This window comes from Idiotropiscis lumnitzeri, chromosome 10 (assembly GCF_059441095.1).
Source record: "Idiotropiscis lumnitzeri isolate Australia: NSW breed Sydney's pygmy pipehorse chromosome 10, RoL_Ilum_1.0, whole genome shotgun sequence".
NCBI classification, from domain to species: domain Eukaryota; kingdom Metazoa; phylum Chordata; class Actinopteri; order Syngnathiformes; family Syngnathidae; genus Idiotropiscis; species Idiotropiscis lumnitzeri.
The window spans coordinates 12385177-12399484 of NC_142400.1; the positions used below are offsets into that span (position 1 = coordinate 12385177).

General features: G+C 40.7%; 1 protein-coding gene across 1 annotated transcript; it reads right to left on the reverse strand.

Annotated features, from left to right (window-relative positions):
• Window positions 1–11186: 11186 nt before the first annotated feature.
• LOC148329396 (protein NDRG1-like) lies at window positions 11187–14269 on the reverse strand. Its single transcript, XM_088307058.1, has 12 exons — window positions 14006–14269; window positions 13657–13762; window positions 13258–13378; window positions 13103–13165; window positions 12952–13012; window positions 12629–12715; window positions 12462–12518; window positions 12209–12375; window positions 11902–12001; window positions 11752–11787; window positions 11615–11666; window positions 11187–11501 (listed from the first exon to the last, which is right to left on the reverse strand). The coding sequence occupies exons 1-12, from the start codon at window positions 14054–14056 to the stop codon at window positions 11311–11313; spliced, it is 1092 nt and encodes a 363-aa protein (XP_088163184.1). The 5' UTR covers window positions 14057–14269; the 3' UTR covers window positions 11187–11310.
• Window positions 14270–14308: the final 39 nt, after the last annotated feature.

Consider the following 14308-nt stretch of genomic DNA (forward strand, 5'->3'; position numbering starts at 1 on the left):
AAACATGTCACAGCCATTGTGCTCCAAAGCAGCAAGAGTGCATCATCTCATCAAGTTACAGGCCACAAGACTGACGTCAGCTACAGGGACACATATCCCACTGAGGTTTGCCAAGTAAATGTTCAGAAATGTGATTTATGTTTGAAACCTTTGCCAGCATCACATACACGTCCTTTAAAAACTATTGGAGAGGTGAGACCAATTCCTTTATTTCTGCTGTAGACTAAAAACTTTTTGGTTTGACATAAATGTGAACAGGAGAAAAGAGATCCGCGTTTCGGCCTGATTTCAATTTGTTTGCATCTGGAGCTAACACACAAATTGGAATAAGGCATTTTTCATTTGGATCCACTAATTTATCATGTGAGCAAAAGTATTGTCAAATGTGACTGACTGGTGTGTCTTGTTGTCCACGAATAAATATCTCAACTCACATTTAGATTTGGGGTTTGCCATGATCACATTAACATTAGTCTTTGAGGTTAAGTCAACATTAAAACAAGGGAGCAGTCTACATTTTATTGTAATTACCGTTTTTAATGTCTTCAAGAAAAATGAAACCACTGGTGTACCAAGTGACCGGGGCCAAACACGTAGATAAAGGTAAATTGCAGCAGTTGATGACAGAAACATTATGAGAAGAGTGATGAAAGATCGCCTTTTCAAGCTATTCCAGTTGGTCCAAAACTCCCGAAATCTTGAATGGGGCGATATCCGTGTTACGATACCATCGGAGGGGAGTGCATTTCCAGTTCCAAATATAAAACAACCGACTGAAATACAGTTACTTAGCAACTGCCAAGGAAGGCTTACAACCCATGAAATCGCTCTAGCTTTACTTCCAAAACTGAATCCATGCTAAGACACAATAAACAACAAAAAACAACAGTTTACTCAGAAAAAGTTTTGGAAGGCAAACAAATGGCAAAGGAGTAACGGGTGAGCAGAAATGCAAAAGACAAATAATTTCAAGGAAGATCATAGTATTCCTTCCAACCGGATGAAGAGCAAGTGCTGAAAGGCGATTCCATGTCACCATCGCTTTCTCTTGGCACAAACGGTTGTTTGGTTGAAGTAGTTTTAGTTTACAATTAATAATAGTTGGAAATAATAACCTTTATTTCAAAGCACACAAACCTGAAGCGAAAGGCTTTGCCGGCAGTATCTGGCAGCAAAAATACAAGACACTCTAGACACAACCATCACATAACAAAGGGACGGCACAAGTTTCTACTCACCAGCATAGTGGGATATTCCAGAAATATCTGAAACAAAAGAATTAAAGAGAAATGACTATTAGGAATGTGCAGAATCACTAATCACTTCATCCCAATTTGATTGGCTCTGTATTTTCATGATATAATCCTATAAATTCCAATTATTATTTCATATTTATCATCTGTATGCTGTATAATTTAACCCGTTAAGAAAATATTACTTCTGAGTAGTTACTTACTTTAATATAATGTTGTTTGTTTCAGTCGGGAAAAAAAAATTTAATATTCAACCTTTGACAGTTTCTGGGCTTTATTAATTGTTCAAGCCACTTCTTATAGATAGCAGTGTGGTAAAAATGTCAATGACTGATCAATTTAAGTGAATAAAACTCAAAATTTTAAATATATAATTTTTAAAAGCAAGAATGTGACGATTTTATCATATTTATTGAGAAATATGTACTGGCCTAGTCGGCCTAGGGTCAGTGAACTTCATGTTGAAATTGATTGTGAACTGTGTGACTAAACAGTTTTGTTTAATTTTTTTTTTTTTTTTTTTGTGGAGGTGGGGTTGATTATATTGAATTTGATACCTTAAACATTTTACAAACAAAAGACTTGGAAACAAAAAACTTGGAAAATTGAGGAATGGTCAAAAACACCTGTTTGGAATGTTCCGTGAGTGAAGTGGTTAATTGAAAACAGGTGAGCACCATGAATGGTTATGCAAGGAGCATCCCGATTTACTAAATTTGTGGTGCGTTGAACTCCGTTCCAATCACAACTTTCATTTTTGGCAAATCTTGACACAGTGTTATAACAAATATATTGTATTTCAAAGTTTACTAGTGTTAATATATCAATTAAACATGAAGATGACCCTCTGTGGCAGCACGGTGGTCGACTGGTTAGCACGATGGCCTCACGGTGCAGAGGTCGTGGGATTGATGCCGGCTCCGGCCATCCATGTTCTCCCCGTGCCTGTGTGGGTTTTCTCCGGGTACTCCATTTTCCGCCCACATTCCAAAGACATGCATGATAAGTTGATTAAACACTATAAATTGTCCCTAGGTATGAGTGTGAGCGAGGATGGTTGTTTGTCTATGTGTGCCCTGCGATTGGCTGGCAACCAGTTCAGGGTGTCCCCTACCTACTGCCCAAAGACTGCTGGGCTCCAGCACCCTCGTAGCGCTTGTAAGGACAAGCGGCTTAGAAAATAGATGGATGGATGAATGACCCTTTGTTGCCATGAGGATATCCTCACATCCATATAAAACTGATCGTTATCCAATCATTTATTTCGCATACGGTATCCTCATACAAACCCGCCATATCACAATACAGCACATCCGCAACCCAAAACTAAAAATGGTCATCAAAGACAGCGAGGAAACATCGGCCATTGCTGCGGCTTCAAATCGTTTCATTCGCATAAACATTCGAATGCTTTACACTCCTACGCGTAACGCTCTTAGAACTTCTTCCTTCTCTCTTCAGCTCAGAGTAGAGAACGACTGCCTCTGGCTGCAAACCAAGATCTGACACCACTCCGAGGGCATTGCACAACTGTTATTGTGGGGAAAACCGATTTGAATAGCTCTCTGATGGTCACCCACTTGGAATGAACTGCATTGGTGGATAAATAGGTCCGGCTCTAATATGGGCTCGAACCATAACACAAGGCAGTAGTCGCTATTTTTTGTATTGCGAGATGAGACCAAGCGAGGACGGAAAAAAGGCATAACTTCTTCATGCAGGAAACATTGCAGTGTGTTAAGGGCTCGTTATTGATCAGGCCTCCAGGAATTTTATTTTGAACGAAATGCATACAAATGTGCTGTATATCCAGAGATGGACTTTTTATGTGGTCATTTTAGCAGGATACTCTAATGCAAAGTTGCAAAGTTACATGAAACTGCTGAGGGCAAGGGATAAAGAAGAACCCATTGCATTTAAAAAAAAAATAAAGATCCAACAATTTCAGTGTTTTTAATCACATTTTGTTACGTAGTATTCTTGATGAGATTGCAGCACATCCTAACCACAGAAAGAAGAGCATGAAGCAGTCCAAATGCATAAAGTGGACAAGTACATAATCTCATAAATCAGCATGTACAAATGTTACATGCAGCTTCAAGCCAGCATGTTGGCTCGCGGGCAAAAAATGACATTGGACAGATGATAGCAGAGATGTTGTGTTTAACCCTTTGTGGAGGAGTCTTCACTTAAGATGACGTCCAAAAGCAGCTGACAAAGCCGTTTCAGTTTGACTCTGAATAGTAAACTCGCATACATTGGGGGTGAAGACTCAAGGCATGCACCAGAGAGACGACGTCTACAGACCCCACCACCTCCACATGGAAGACGGCAACATTTGAATGGGCAGTAAACAACTTCACCGCAAAATTGACAGGTGGGTCACGCCTACATTGATCATCAGCTGAAACGAGTCATAAGACACCATCATGTGATACTCTGAAGAAGGCGAACGACTGTCGCCGAAACATGTCAGGCAAATGACGACCTTATAGTCTGTGATAAAAGAACCAACGATTTCAAATGAAAATAAGTGACAGAATTAACTTGATTTATTCATCTTAACGGCAGATGCATGTCAAAAAAAAAGAAAAAAAAATAGATGGCAATTGACTATGGGTCTGCAGGACACCTTTACTCAGTCCGGACTCAGGCAGCGGTCTGCGATTCAAAGAAAGTAACAACTTGTCATAAATGAAATTTTTTAATTTTGTGATTTTCATCATTATCGTTAGGAAGTTTGACCTTTATTATTCAGAGCAAAGCTTCATTCCTGGTCTTTCTGTGTTCTATAAATAAATTTGACTTGAGTCCTGTTGATCTTAAAGGGGAAGTCAACCCCCAAATTTTCTTTACAAGAATATATTCTATGCAGGGCCACTAGTTGAAACACGGCATTCTGGTTAATATTACATTTGCAAAATATGAGTTAAGCAGTAAAATCCACCCACTGCTAGCCATCTCAGAAGGCGGCCATTTTGTCACTTTTGACGACTAAAAAGGACATCGCAGTGGCTCAGGGCTAAGGTATCAACCAATCATGGATCAGCTTCAGAAAATAGGTGAGCTGTAATTGGTGGTAGACATTCCATAAGTTAAAAAAATAAAGAGTTCTGTAATTTACGAATGTCTGTGATGACATGAAAGTGATTTGTGATTGGTTGCATGAATCACGGGAGCAGAAAATGAGGAAGCGTGGCAGCAGTGCGTGTGACGAGAGATGAAGGCTGGCGGTTGAAAAAAATGCAATAGTTGGATGATTTTTTTTTTCAAGTGATTATATGCCAAAATTATAATTTATGGCCCACTGTTTGTCCTCGTTAATATTTTATAACACCATCGCGTATATCGTTTTACTCAACTTGCCATGGAACAGCAAGTTGCCCGGCCGAGTCGCCTCCAACGCCCCTTCGTGACTAACTGCTGGCTTGACCGAATTAAAGCAGCGCATTGCAGGCCACATTCTCGACACTCTGCTTGTCTGAACAGCTCAAGGGTGGCTGTGTATGTGTGTGGATGTGTGTTGCGGCCTTGTGGCCGGAGTTTGGTAGATGTGACCCGAGTGGAGTTAATCATCCATTTCGCAGAGCAGAATTTGTAGTTTCCTATCTCGACGGATCTGACATTGCCCCTACCCAAAGTACTGTATGTATCATGTGGTATCAGTGGGACATATAGGGACATTTGTACAACCTTTGGCGTACCCGTACAGGTACCCTCAGTATTTATGCATCCCCAGTAATAAGGGTGCCAGGAAAGTGGATTTGTGATGCCACTTTGAAAGACATTATTTTGAATACTCTTCAGTGGTCATTGGCGTCTATGTGAAATTTGAGAGACAAGTAAGAGTACCGTAACTCAAGTTCGCTGAACATGACTGCATTAAATTAACATTTTGCTGGAGAAGACACAAACACCACAAGAGAAGTGTTTGCCATTACAGGTTTTTGAAAATTGAACGTAAAACAACACAAGCCTTTTTAAAAAGTTCCACTTTGAGACCTGTTCTCAAATGTTTGTTTTCAGTGTCCTAAACACTGCTGTCGTATAAACAAGCACCCAGGGTGACACTTTTTTTTTTTCATCCAGCTTTAAAACCATACTGTAGCGGCAACTTACTTTCTTTATGGTCACTACGTCAGCAGAACATGAAATCCTGACTCGTGCCTTTCTTCGGCAGGCCTATCAGTCCAGCAACGGCAACAACAAACAAACGACAGCGTTGTAGTTGAACAAAAAAAAGGCTTTGCTTTAATTCCACTTGTGTTGTCAGAAAATTTGTTGCTCCATGCCGTACTTGTCACCCTAATTATCTTTACGTCAACACCACCCTTTTCCATCATTACGTGCGCTTTACGGAGCCTAGATACTTAAATATTCTTAACAAATGTACTTTCAGTAAAAATTTCAATAAGATAAAACATCCAATATAATCCAAACAATGTATAACTGTTTAATTAAAATTGTTCAAATGGAGCACAAATAATTGAATATATAATTAACCAAAATCTATTTATGGCTCTAACAAACCGTTCAGGGTAAATGGCCGGAAAAATAATCATGTCAATAGTGCATTTCAGAGTGTCCAGTTTAGCTGCGAATTGTTTGTATATTCCCCGGGTCGCTGTGCTGCATGGGCAGTACCAACATGGAATGGATAATGTATGCACCACACCAGACGCTGGCACCAGCAGAGTTGGTGTGTGAATCCATACACAGACACAGCAGTCATTTTGGGGTTCCGTGTGAAAGACACGGGCGGATGAATGTCAGCTCGACTGTTATGTCTCAGGGACCATTTACAGTAGCAACAGAAGCATAGCCGCTGTAAAAGTTCACAATATCCCAGTTTTACGTTTAGTTTCAAGAACTCCACAGTCCGCATGAAACAGATTTAGAACTACAGGTAACCAATCAAAACAAAACTGCGTAGAAGGCGGGGAAAACTGTGCCATGGCAGCAGGATCAGAAATCTCAAGATAAATATCCAAAGCAACACATTTCATTCCTTGCCATCCCTTCATTTGGCAAAACAACCCACCAGCTTTATCAAAGAAAAACAGAGCATGCTGACACCATATCAGACGCGTCCGTGTCCTTGTTTGCGTTGCACACTCAGCCTGTGTGCGAAGTTTCCACATGCAACTGCTTGCATGGTGGCGAGCAATGCAAATTCCTTTCCAGCTCTCAGACCCTCTCTAAAGGCTTGCACCGAGCACCCGCACACCAGGTCAAAAAGACTTTCCTGAGCCATCTTGTCACCTACATACCTCTATTGGAACAGCCCAGAAAATCCCAGAAGTGCATGTTGGTAGCCTTTAGGGCAGAAGACTACACCTCTGCTCTTAGCTTGCATGTATTCCCCTTCTCCTCCCCTCTCCACTTCCTAGTTGTGTGGTATGTCGTCATATAGGAGAAGGAGAACACCCGCCCCTAATTGTATCCAATTCACACACCTTTGAGTATCATATAAGATGCCTCCCTCTGGTCAATTCGTTTTTCTTCCCATGGTGCACTATTGCCCCTTGCTTCCAATTCCATCCACTAGCCCCTGTCCCTCGTCTTTATTTCCCCCTGTCAGAAGCCAGACAGGTGTGACCATCGATCCAACATTTCCAGTGTTACTTCCTTTATTGCTGCCTCTTTGGATTAGGGACAGAAATGTGAGAAGTGATGCTGTAGGGCACATGTCCACAAACCCAAAATAGAGAGATCATGTTTGTTTAAAAAAAAAAAAAAGTCTGGTCATTGTTAGGCAAATTACAGTTTAAATGAGAATGACGAGCCATGTGCAAGCAGCCTCTTTGCAGAAAAACTGAGGATAAATATGAAACTGCAGACAGTATCAGTGAAAGTGTGAATCCTAGCACGAAGTAGACAAACAGTGTCTGACCCAAGGAATGAAAGAACACTGTTTAAAAAGACAGTGAGGGCAAATTCCAGATGATTCACCCGCAACAATAAAAACTGACAAGTCCAGGAATAGTGGTAAGTGAGTCAGACATGCCAACAATAGCCTTACTTGTATATGTGGAAGAACATATGATCTAAATGAATATGTGCTGAAATTATTATGATGCAACCTTGGTGATTTAAGAGGGGTCTTGACTCATTGACTGGTGGGGAGGGTGTACAGAGAGGTGTGACAGGGGCACCCAAAGGACAATCTGACAAATTACATCATATGTTACATACTCATCTACACCCATGAAGCAGTTTAAACGAGTGATTTGTGGAAATGGAGTAAAAACATAAGTATGAGCGCAGGCCAATGTCCAAAGTTGTGATTGCCCAAACAACCAGCAAGCAAACACACTTGAAGATGGTTCAGTCAGACTTATGATTCTCCTTTTGTCTCCAAGACATCCACGGTTGCAACAATGCATGACAATGGGGGCGGCTCACTAAGACAAAAGACATATGTTACTGAATTGAAGATGTGCATGACATAAATTATTCTCAGTGATCACCTTTGCACCCAAGTTACCAGAGAAGCCCAGAGGGGTGGTTTCGGACACTGCACCACTCACAACTGTCTAGTGTCACCTAGGAATACAAATGACTGCACAGTGTCAAAAATGACCACACTATCTGGCGACACAGTGCGTAGTATTCTTACAATATCTCCATACGAGTCGACAATAATGCAAGCCCCGTGCAGCATCCAGCCCATTGTCTGAGTGTTAGCCCTTTAATGCTAAGCTAGCTCAGCTAACGGTGGGCTATTCCCAACCATTCCGCTCCCAAGACTGATCAATACTCACCCGCTTCAGGCTCCCGGAGCCAGGCCGCACCTACTTCCAGTCACCGGCCACCTTTTCCAGTCACTAAGCAGGGAATTTACACATTAGTCCCGGTGGTATTAAATGCGACTTTTGGAGGCTGAGTCTGCCCGCTGTTGGCTGCCTCGCTCAGTCTGAGTGAGTCCACAACAGCGCCGTGCCCGGTTGTCGGTGTCACTGACGCTGAGCTGCGCGGTAGCCGTCAGTTTAGCAAGCGTGCGGTGCCTTGCCGCGCCGCTCTGCTGCATCTGGAGCGCCGAGATTTTCCAACATGGCTGCAGATGTCACGAGGACTGTGGGCCCTGAAAGATCCACATCACCGACAGGGGCCCCTGGAAACACCCTTAGTGCACCGACATAGTCACATGTATGTTACATGGATGTATTCTTTAATGACAACGTCTCTCATACACAATCTTGAGCTCATCCATGTGCCATGTGAAGGAAGGATGCTAAAAAGAGAAAACGGATATCCTCACCACGGTATTAGAGATTGCTTCACCCAGCAGTTAGTTATGTGAAAACATACACTATCCATCTCTCCATGCCATTATTTTATTTTCTGTACAGGTTGTACTCATTAAGGTTACTGATGAGCTGGCTTCGGCTGGACGGGTAAAAATGTTGACCAGGGGTCCTCAATCCTGTTCCCCGAGGGCTGGTGTCCTGCAGGTTTTCCAACTTCCATGTTGCATCACAGCTGATTCAAATGATCAGATAATCACCAAGGTCTGCAGAAGCTAGATAACAATCGTTCAGGTGTGTCGCACAAGGGAGAGGTGGAAAACGGACAGGACACTGGCCCGCGAGGAACAGGATTGAAGACCCCTGATGTGGGCAAACAACTATTCAAATTCACACCTACAGATAAATTCCATCCATCCAGGCGTGTGGTGGCCATTGGGTAATTCGGGGCGATTTACGAATGGCCATTCCAGGCCAACATGGTCCAGCGTTATTTTTTTATATGTAGGCCCTAATTCCTGCATAATTTGCAATAGACATCTTTCAACAAAACATAATTCCAGACTACTGTTCAACAAATACAGGACAACTTATAAAGTAGCCTGCATGCACAACAGCAAAACACTGGCCACATGAGTACGGCCATAGTAGTTCTGGGTAGTTTATCTGTTGTTGTGTGACCAACAAAGCAGCAGAGTAACAAGCCCAGCACGCGTTTCAAAGAACGGGTTAGTGTGTTTACATTTAATTATTTTCTTTCTGCTATTTTCAAGTGGCTCCATATATTAAAAGTGATCATTCATCCTAACATTTGTTGATACTATTAAGATACAGACTGTGGATGGTATGATAAACAATTACACTCTGCCCTGCCCCATGTGCAGCCAAAACCGACCAACAAACGCCGCACAGTCTACCATATTCCCAAAACATGGTAAACAAAAATAGTTCTCATGTTGTGATAAGACCAGCGGTTGCACAATGCGCAGATTGTACCATTTATTTTTAATCAAAGAAAATATAAATAAATTATTTTCGGCTGGCAATTTTAAAGTAGACACGCACTGAATATAGGATACTTTCATTTGGCCATGTGTATTTTTTCTATCATTGGAGTGATGGGCTGTCACTTGTATGAGATTCACATAGATGAATGTGTAAAAGTGACTTTAGATTTTTGGAATTCTTTTGAATGAAATAGATTTCATATAGTGGACAGCATAATGTTTAGTAGATAAAACAGCAATGTGATGATGCTTATGCCTGATTCAATTGTTTTCACCTCATATTCAATCATTAAGAGAAACTACCAATGGAGCTTTTTACACAAAAGCACAGGAGAATAATACGCTGTTAAAGATGGTATAATTCCAGGCCTTTTAGAATGCCACAATGGATGTCTCATGTTTAAATAAATTCTTCAGAGATTCATACATAATTCATCAGAGGCTAGAGCATCATAATGCAAAGAGTATCTTTGTGATCCAGACGCATCACTGCTCACATAAATACTGTAGATGTGATTTTCAACGCTGACAGCTCGTGTTTTCAATTTGTATCATCCAATTTCATCAACCCCCACACCTAAAACACTCAGTTCATTCATACGGCTTCATAAGATTCTTTCTGCACATACAGTACATTCATTCATACAGGAGCGCTCACATCACAAACTATGCTGAGTGGGCGAGTGACACTGATTGCATGATGTATCCAATGTGTTGCGTTTTTTAAGGAAATTATATCCCCGTACAAATTGTTACAATACAAAATTGTTGATGTGCATGCCTAAATGGAGACTGTTCAAGGATGGAATCCAACTTTTTTAAATTATATAACTTTAAACTTTTTTTTTTAATTTAATGCAAACCATCTATGAAAGGACAAGGCTTAAGATAAACCCATAAGCCGTATTAAAAACATCTACAATGCTGAGCCAGATGGGTGGGAGACTATTCATGGTGATGCTTTCCATGAACTGTGGAGAATATATCAAGTTTAATGCGCGGAGCACCATCTAGTGACCAAAGAAAGGGACGCTCCAACTACAGTATTTTTTTTTTTTGAGGATATTTTATTTTCTCCAGTACAGAGTATTGCATGCTATTTTTATATTCACATGGTATAGTTAAAACAACTAGTTACAATAGAACTGGTCGCTGAACTCCTCTCACCACCAATCTTAATCCTGTCTGCAGACTCATATAAAGTCTTGCAAAGAAAATGACATGATTATATTATCTAGTATAAAAAAAAAAGTTGTTCCATGTCAAATTTTTTATTACTTGTATATAGTTTTAAATTTATTTATTTTGCTTTGCACTGTACTCCATCTAACTTGAATTTCCCCATCTGGGGATCAGTAAAAGATTATCTTAATTTATTTTGATACACATTTATCCGAATTACTTCTGCTAAAAAGATGGAAAATGTATCATTACACATTACTGTATATAATTGTTTAGATAAGTGTCATATACTGTACAACACCACATACGAACTGAACTGAGCTTTTGTCAGTAATAATAAAATAATTAAGAAAATTGATTATTAAATTAAAAAAAAAAAGGATATTATTATTATTATCATTATTAACAATACATTACGTATTTGTTCATTCAGTAACCCAGATAAGAAAAGGAGAATGTCCCCAATTGGAAAACCAATTTTTCAGATACATAGAGGATTAAAGTGAAGCTGATTTATTGTGAAAACGAAAAGCAGGCTAAATTTACTGTAGTCACATTTTGCTATGGCTGTGACCTTTAAGTAGTTGCAGAAATAGGCAATAACAAGATGCATCATGTACTCTAGCATGCCACTTCATGTGTTGATTTCGAAATGATCCGGTCTATGTTGCTGTTGGAGATGCTCTCCATGGAGACATCAGTATGGGAGCGTCCTCGCTTCTCATGTGCACGGCTCCGAGAGTTCTCCATTGATGAGACGCTGGAACTAGAGGTTGTCCGTGACCGAAGTCTGGTCATACTGGCACTGGATACTGTGGACAGGAAAAGATTGGTGTACTTAGCATGGATTTTAATTCATACATATCAATTTAAAGTTAACTAATTAGGAACTGAAAACAAGTCAGGTGAATTTGTTGTCACTTACAGTATCCAAGACCTTGGATGAAATATTTGAAGGCTTCAATCACTTTGGCTGGCTGTTATGAGACAAAACATGTTTAAATACATTTTTTCTGTGTAGGTGGGAGCGTTACTGCATTGTGCATCAACAAAATGGCATACCTGAGCCACTTGAGGAAGTCCTCCGCAGTCCGCCATCTAGAAGGGCAAAGCAACAGTGGCTTCAGTCACACAAACAATTCCTTCAGTTTCATAAAGTAGCCGAATTAAAATCAAGGATTTTAGAGCGCATATTTTACTCTTTGTGGTTACCTTAAGCAGTGTGGTCTTTGTTGGGTTAAGCTTAGAGTTGCAGTCAACCACAACCTCCACAAATGGTGAGCTGTCTCCGACAACCAGCAATGTGGAGCATCTGGGATTAACACAAATGGAGGAGAGGTGGTACAGAGAATGTTAAATAGTCTGTATTTCCTGCAAGAAGATTTCACCACATCCAGGTTCAGCTTTTAACACATCCAAACACTACATGAACAGGAATATAAATTCTTCAGCACACCAAGCTATTTGGGGACTGATTTGGTGACGACTATTGCATCACAGGTCAGAAGGTGGTTCTTACTTGAGGGTCCTGACGTTGACATTTCCCCCAGGAACGGGCCTCTCCACCTCAAGAGCACTGCGGCTGTTGTAAGCGCGGTAGAACTGGCCCACGTTGTACTGGTTCATGGTTGTGCTGATGTGGTGGCGGTATGTAGCTATGAGGTCGTGGTTGGACTGGATCTCTTCCTAAAAGTTAGCGTGGAAGGCAGAACGAGAGAGTTAGTGAACGCAGTCTGTAATTATCTTGGGCTTTTGATTTCGTGGCAACTTACCTTTCCAAATAGATGTGTGATAATTGTATCAGGCAGAGTGTGAGTCCACTCACTAATCTGTAGCATGGGGGGACAAATACATATGCAGCATAAATTTGACAATGGACTATTTCAAAATCGGCAAATAGAGTAATCAGACATAGAGACATGACACACTCCTTGCTGACCTTGTTTGTGACAGTATCTATTAATCCTTCAGCATTGGGATTGATGTTGATCAGAACCAATCCATCCACCAGATCTGGGTGATTCAACTGCACACACATGCAGAAGACATAGATGTAATTAGCAGTTTTCATTGTCACAAAGGCACCACACATACAGCATCAGCCAAATCACATTTTCATTGGTAAAAGCAATTGTGTTTTGTTGACGCTTTTCAGGTTTGTTGGCATTATAAATTTCTATTACATTACAGGAATAGCCAAATCTCTTTATGCATAGTTCTCAAAGCAACAATTTTATTTTCAAAGAAGAAATGTGGACTCACAGCAAAATTGGCCAAAATGCAGGCACCTGCTCCAACTCCCAGTCCGATCACACTGTGCAACCTGCGAATCACATTCAGAATCAAAACCAGATCTGAGGGATTAGTTGATGGTTATTAAGGTAAAACTTGAGGATTAGCCGGTCTGTCTCACCCAAAGTGTTTGAGCACAGCAGGCAGTGCTTCAGACAGTTGGTCTATGGTCGGGTAGGAATACCTTCAAGGTCAGAAGTCAACATTTAATAGTGATGTCATGACACAGTTAAAGTACATTTCCGAATAAACGTGTGTATTATAGAGACTACTCACGTTGTCGGGAAAGTTTTGGCTGCTTCATGTTGTCCTGGGGCTTCGACGTGACAAACAGGAAAATGTCTGAGGATTTCGTGCATGTCCTCATGGGTGAACAGAGTCTCAAAACATGACTTGTCTGTCGAAAGTGAAGAACACAGCCACTATTTTAATGCAATATGATTGAAATTAAGAAATCAATATAATAGAGTGAATTCCAACTATGGCAATAATTTCTCACAAGACAACTCATAATTAAAGCTAAATTTGAAAACAATGCTTTGTGAGCAATTGGCTGCTTCATGAATATTTCTGATGTGCATATTCATTTAATTAGCCTCATCAGAGTCAAATTTCATAACAGTTGCATGATGCTACTATTGAGTTCTTGTGGATAGGAGCCCCAGTAATACGTACGATTCAATCCAACGTCATGATATGTCAGAATGACGGGGCGATTTGCCCTGGGCGTCCCGGTCATGATGCAGTGGACCTTCCCATACTGAGTGTCAACATGCTCCTCCTAAATAAAGACAAAAGAAATCACACATTTAAATGAAATACATCGGCATGAAGATGGTTGGCAGGGGCCATTGAGTAGCAGGATGAAGCAAAACCAGTTGAATAAACTATAATAAACTATATGTTGCTATGTGGGAGAAATACGAACATTATGTTGGTGCATATTCATGTAAGACAATTAAACAACAGATAAAACAATCAAATCAAACAACCGCATAAAATATTTCAGTGTCATCATACTCACAGTGATGTGAGGCTCAAAGACAGAGTCACACTCATTCTCTTCCAGAACCATGGCTCCTCTTTAATTGAAGGCCCAAATTCCCGGCACAAGGAAAACTTGTTATAGTTGCCGAGCTGTCCGATGAAGGTTTATTTCTTGCAGCAGTGAAATACTCGTCAACCTGTGCAGGATGTGTGGCAGACCATTTGCTTGAGCTGCTTTATATATGCTCCAGCGCTGATCTGCTGCTAAAGCTTCAAGTCCAACCTGGCTCACATGTGGCCAACTGGCCTCTGATTTAATCTCACCTTAGGCTGTTTCAGT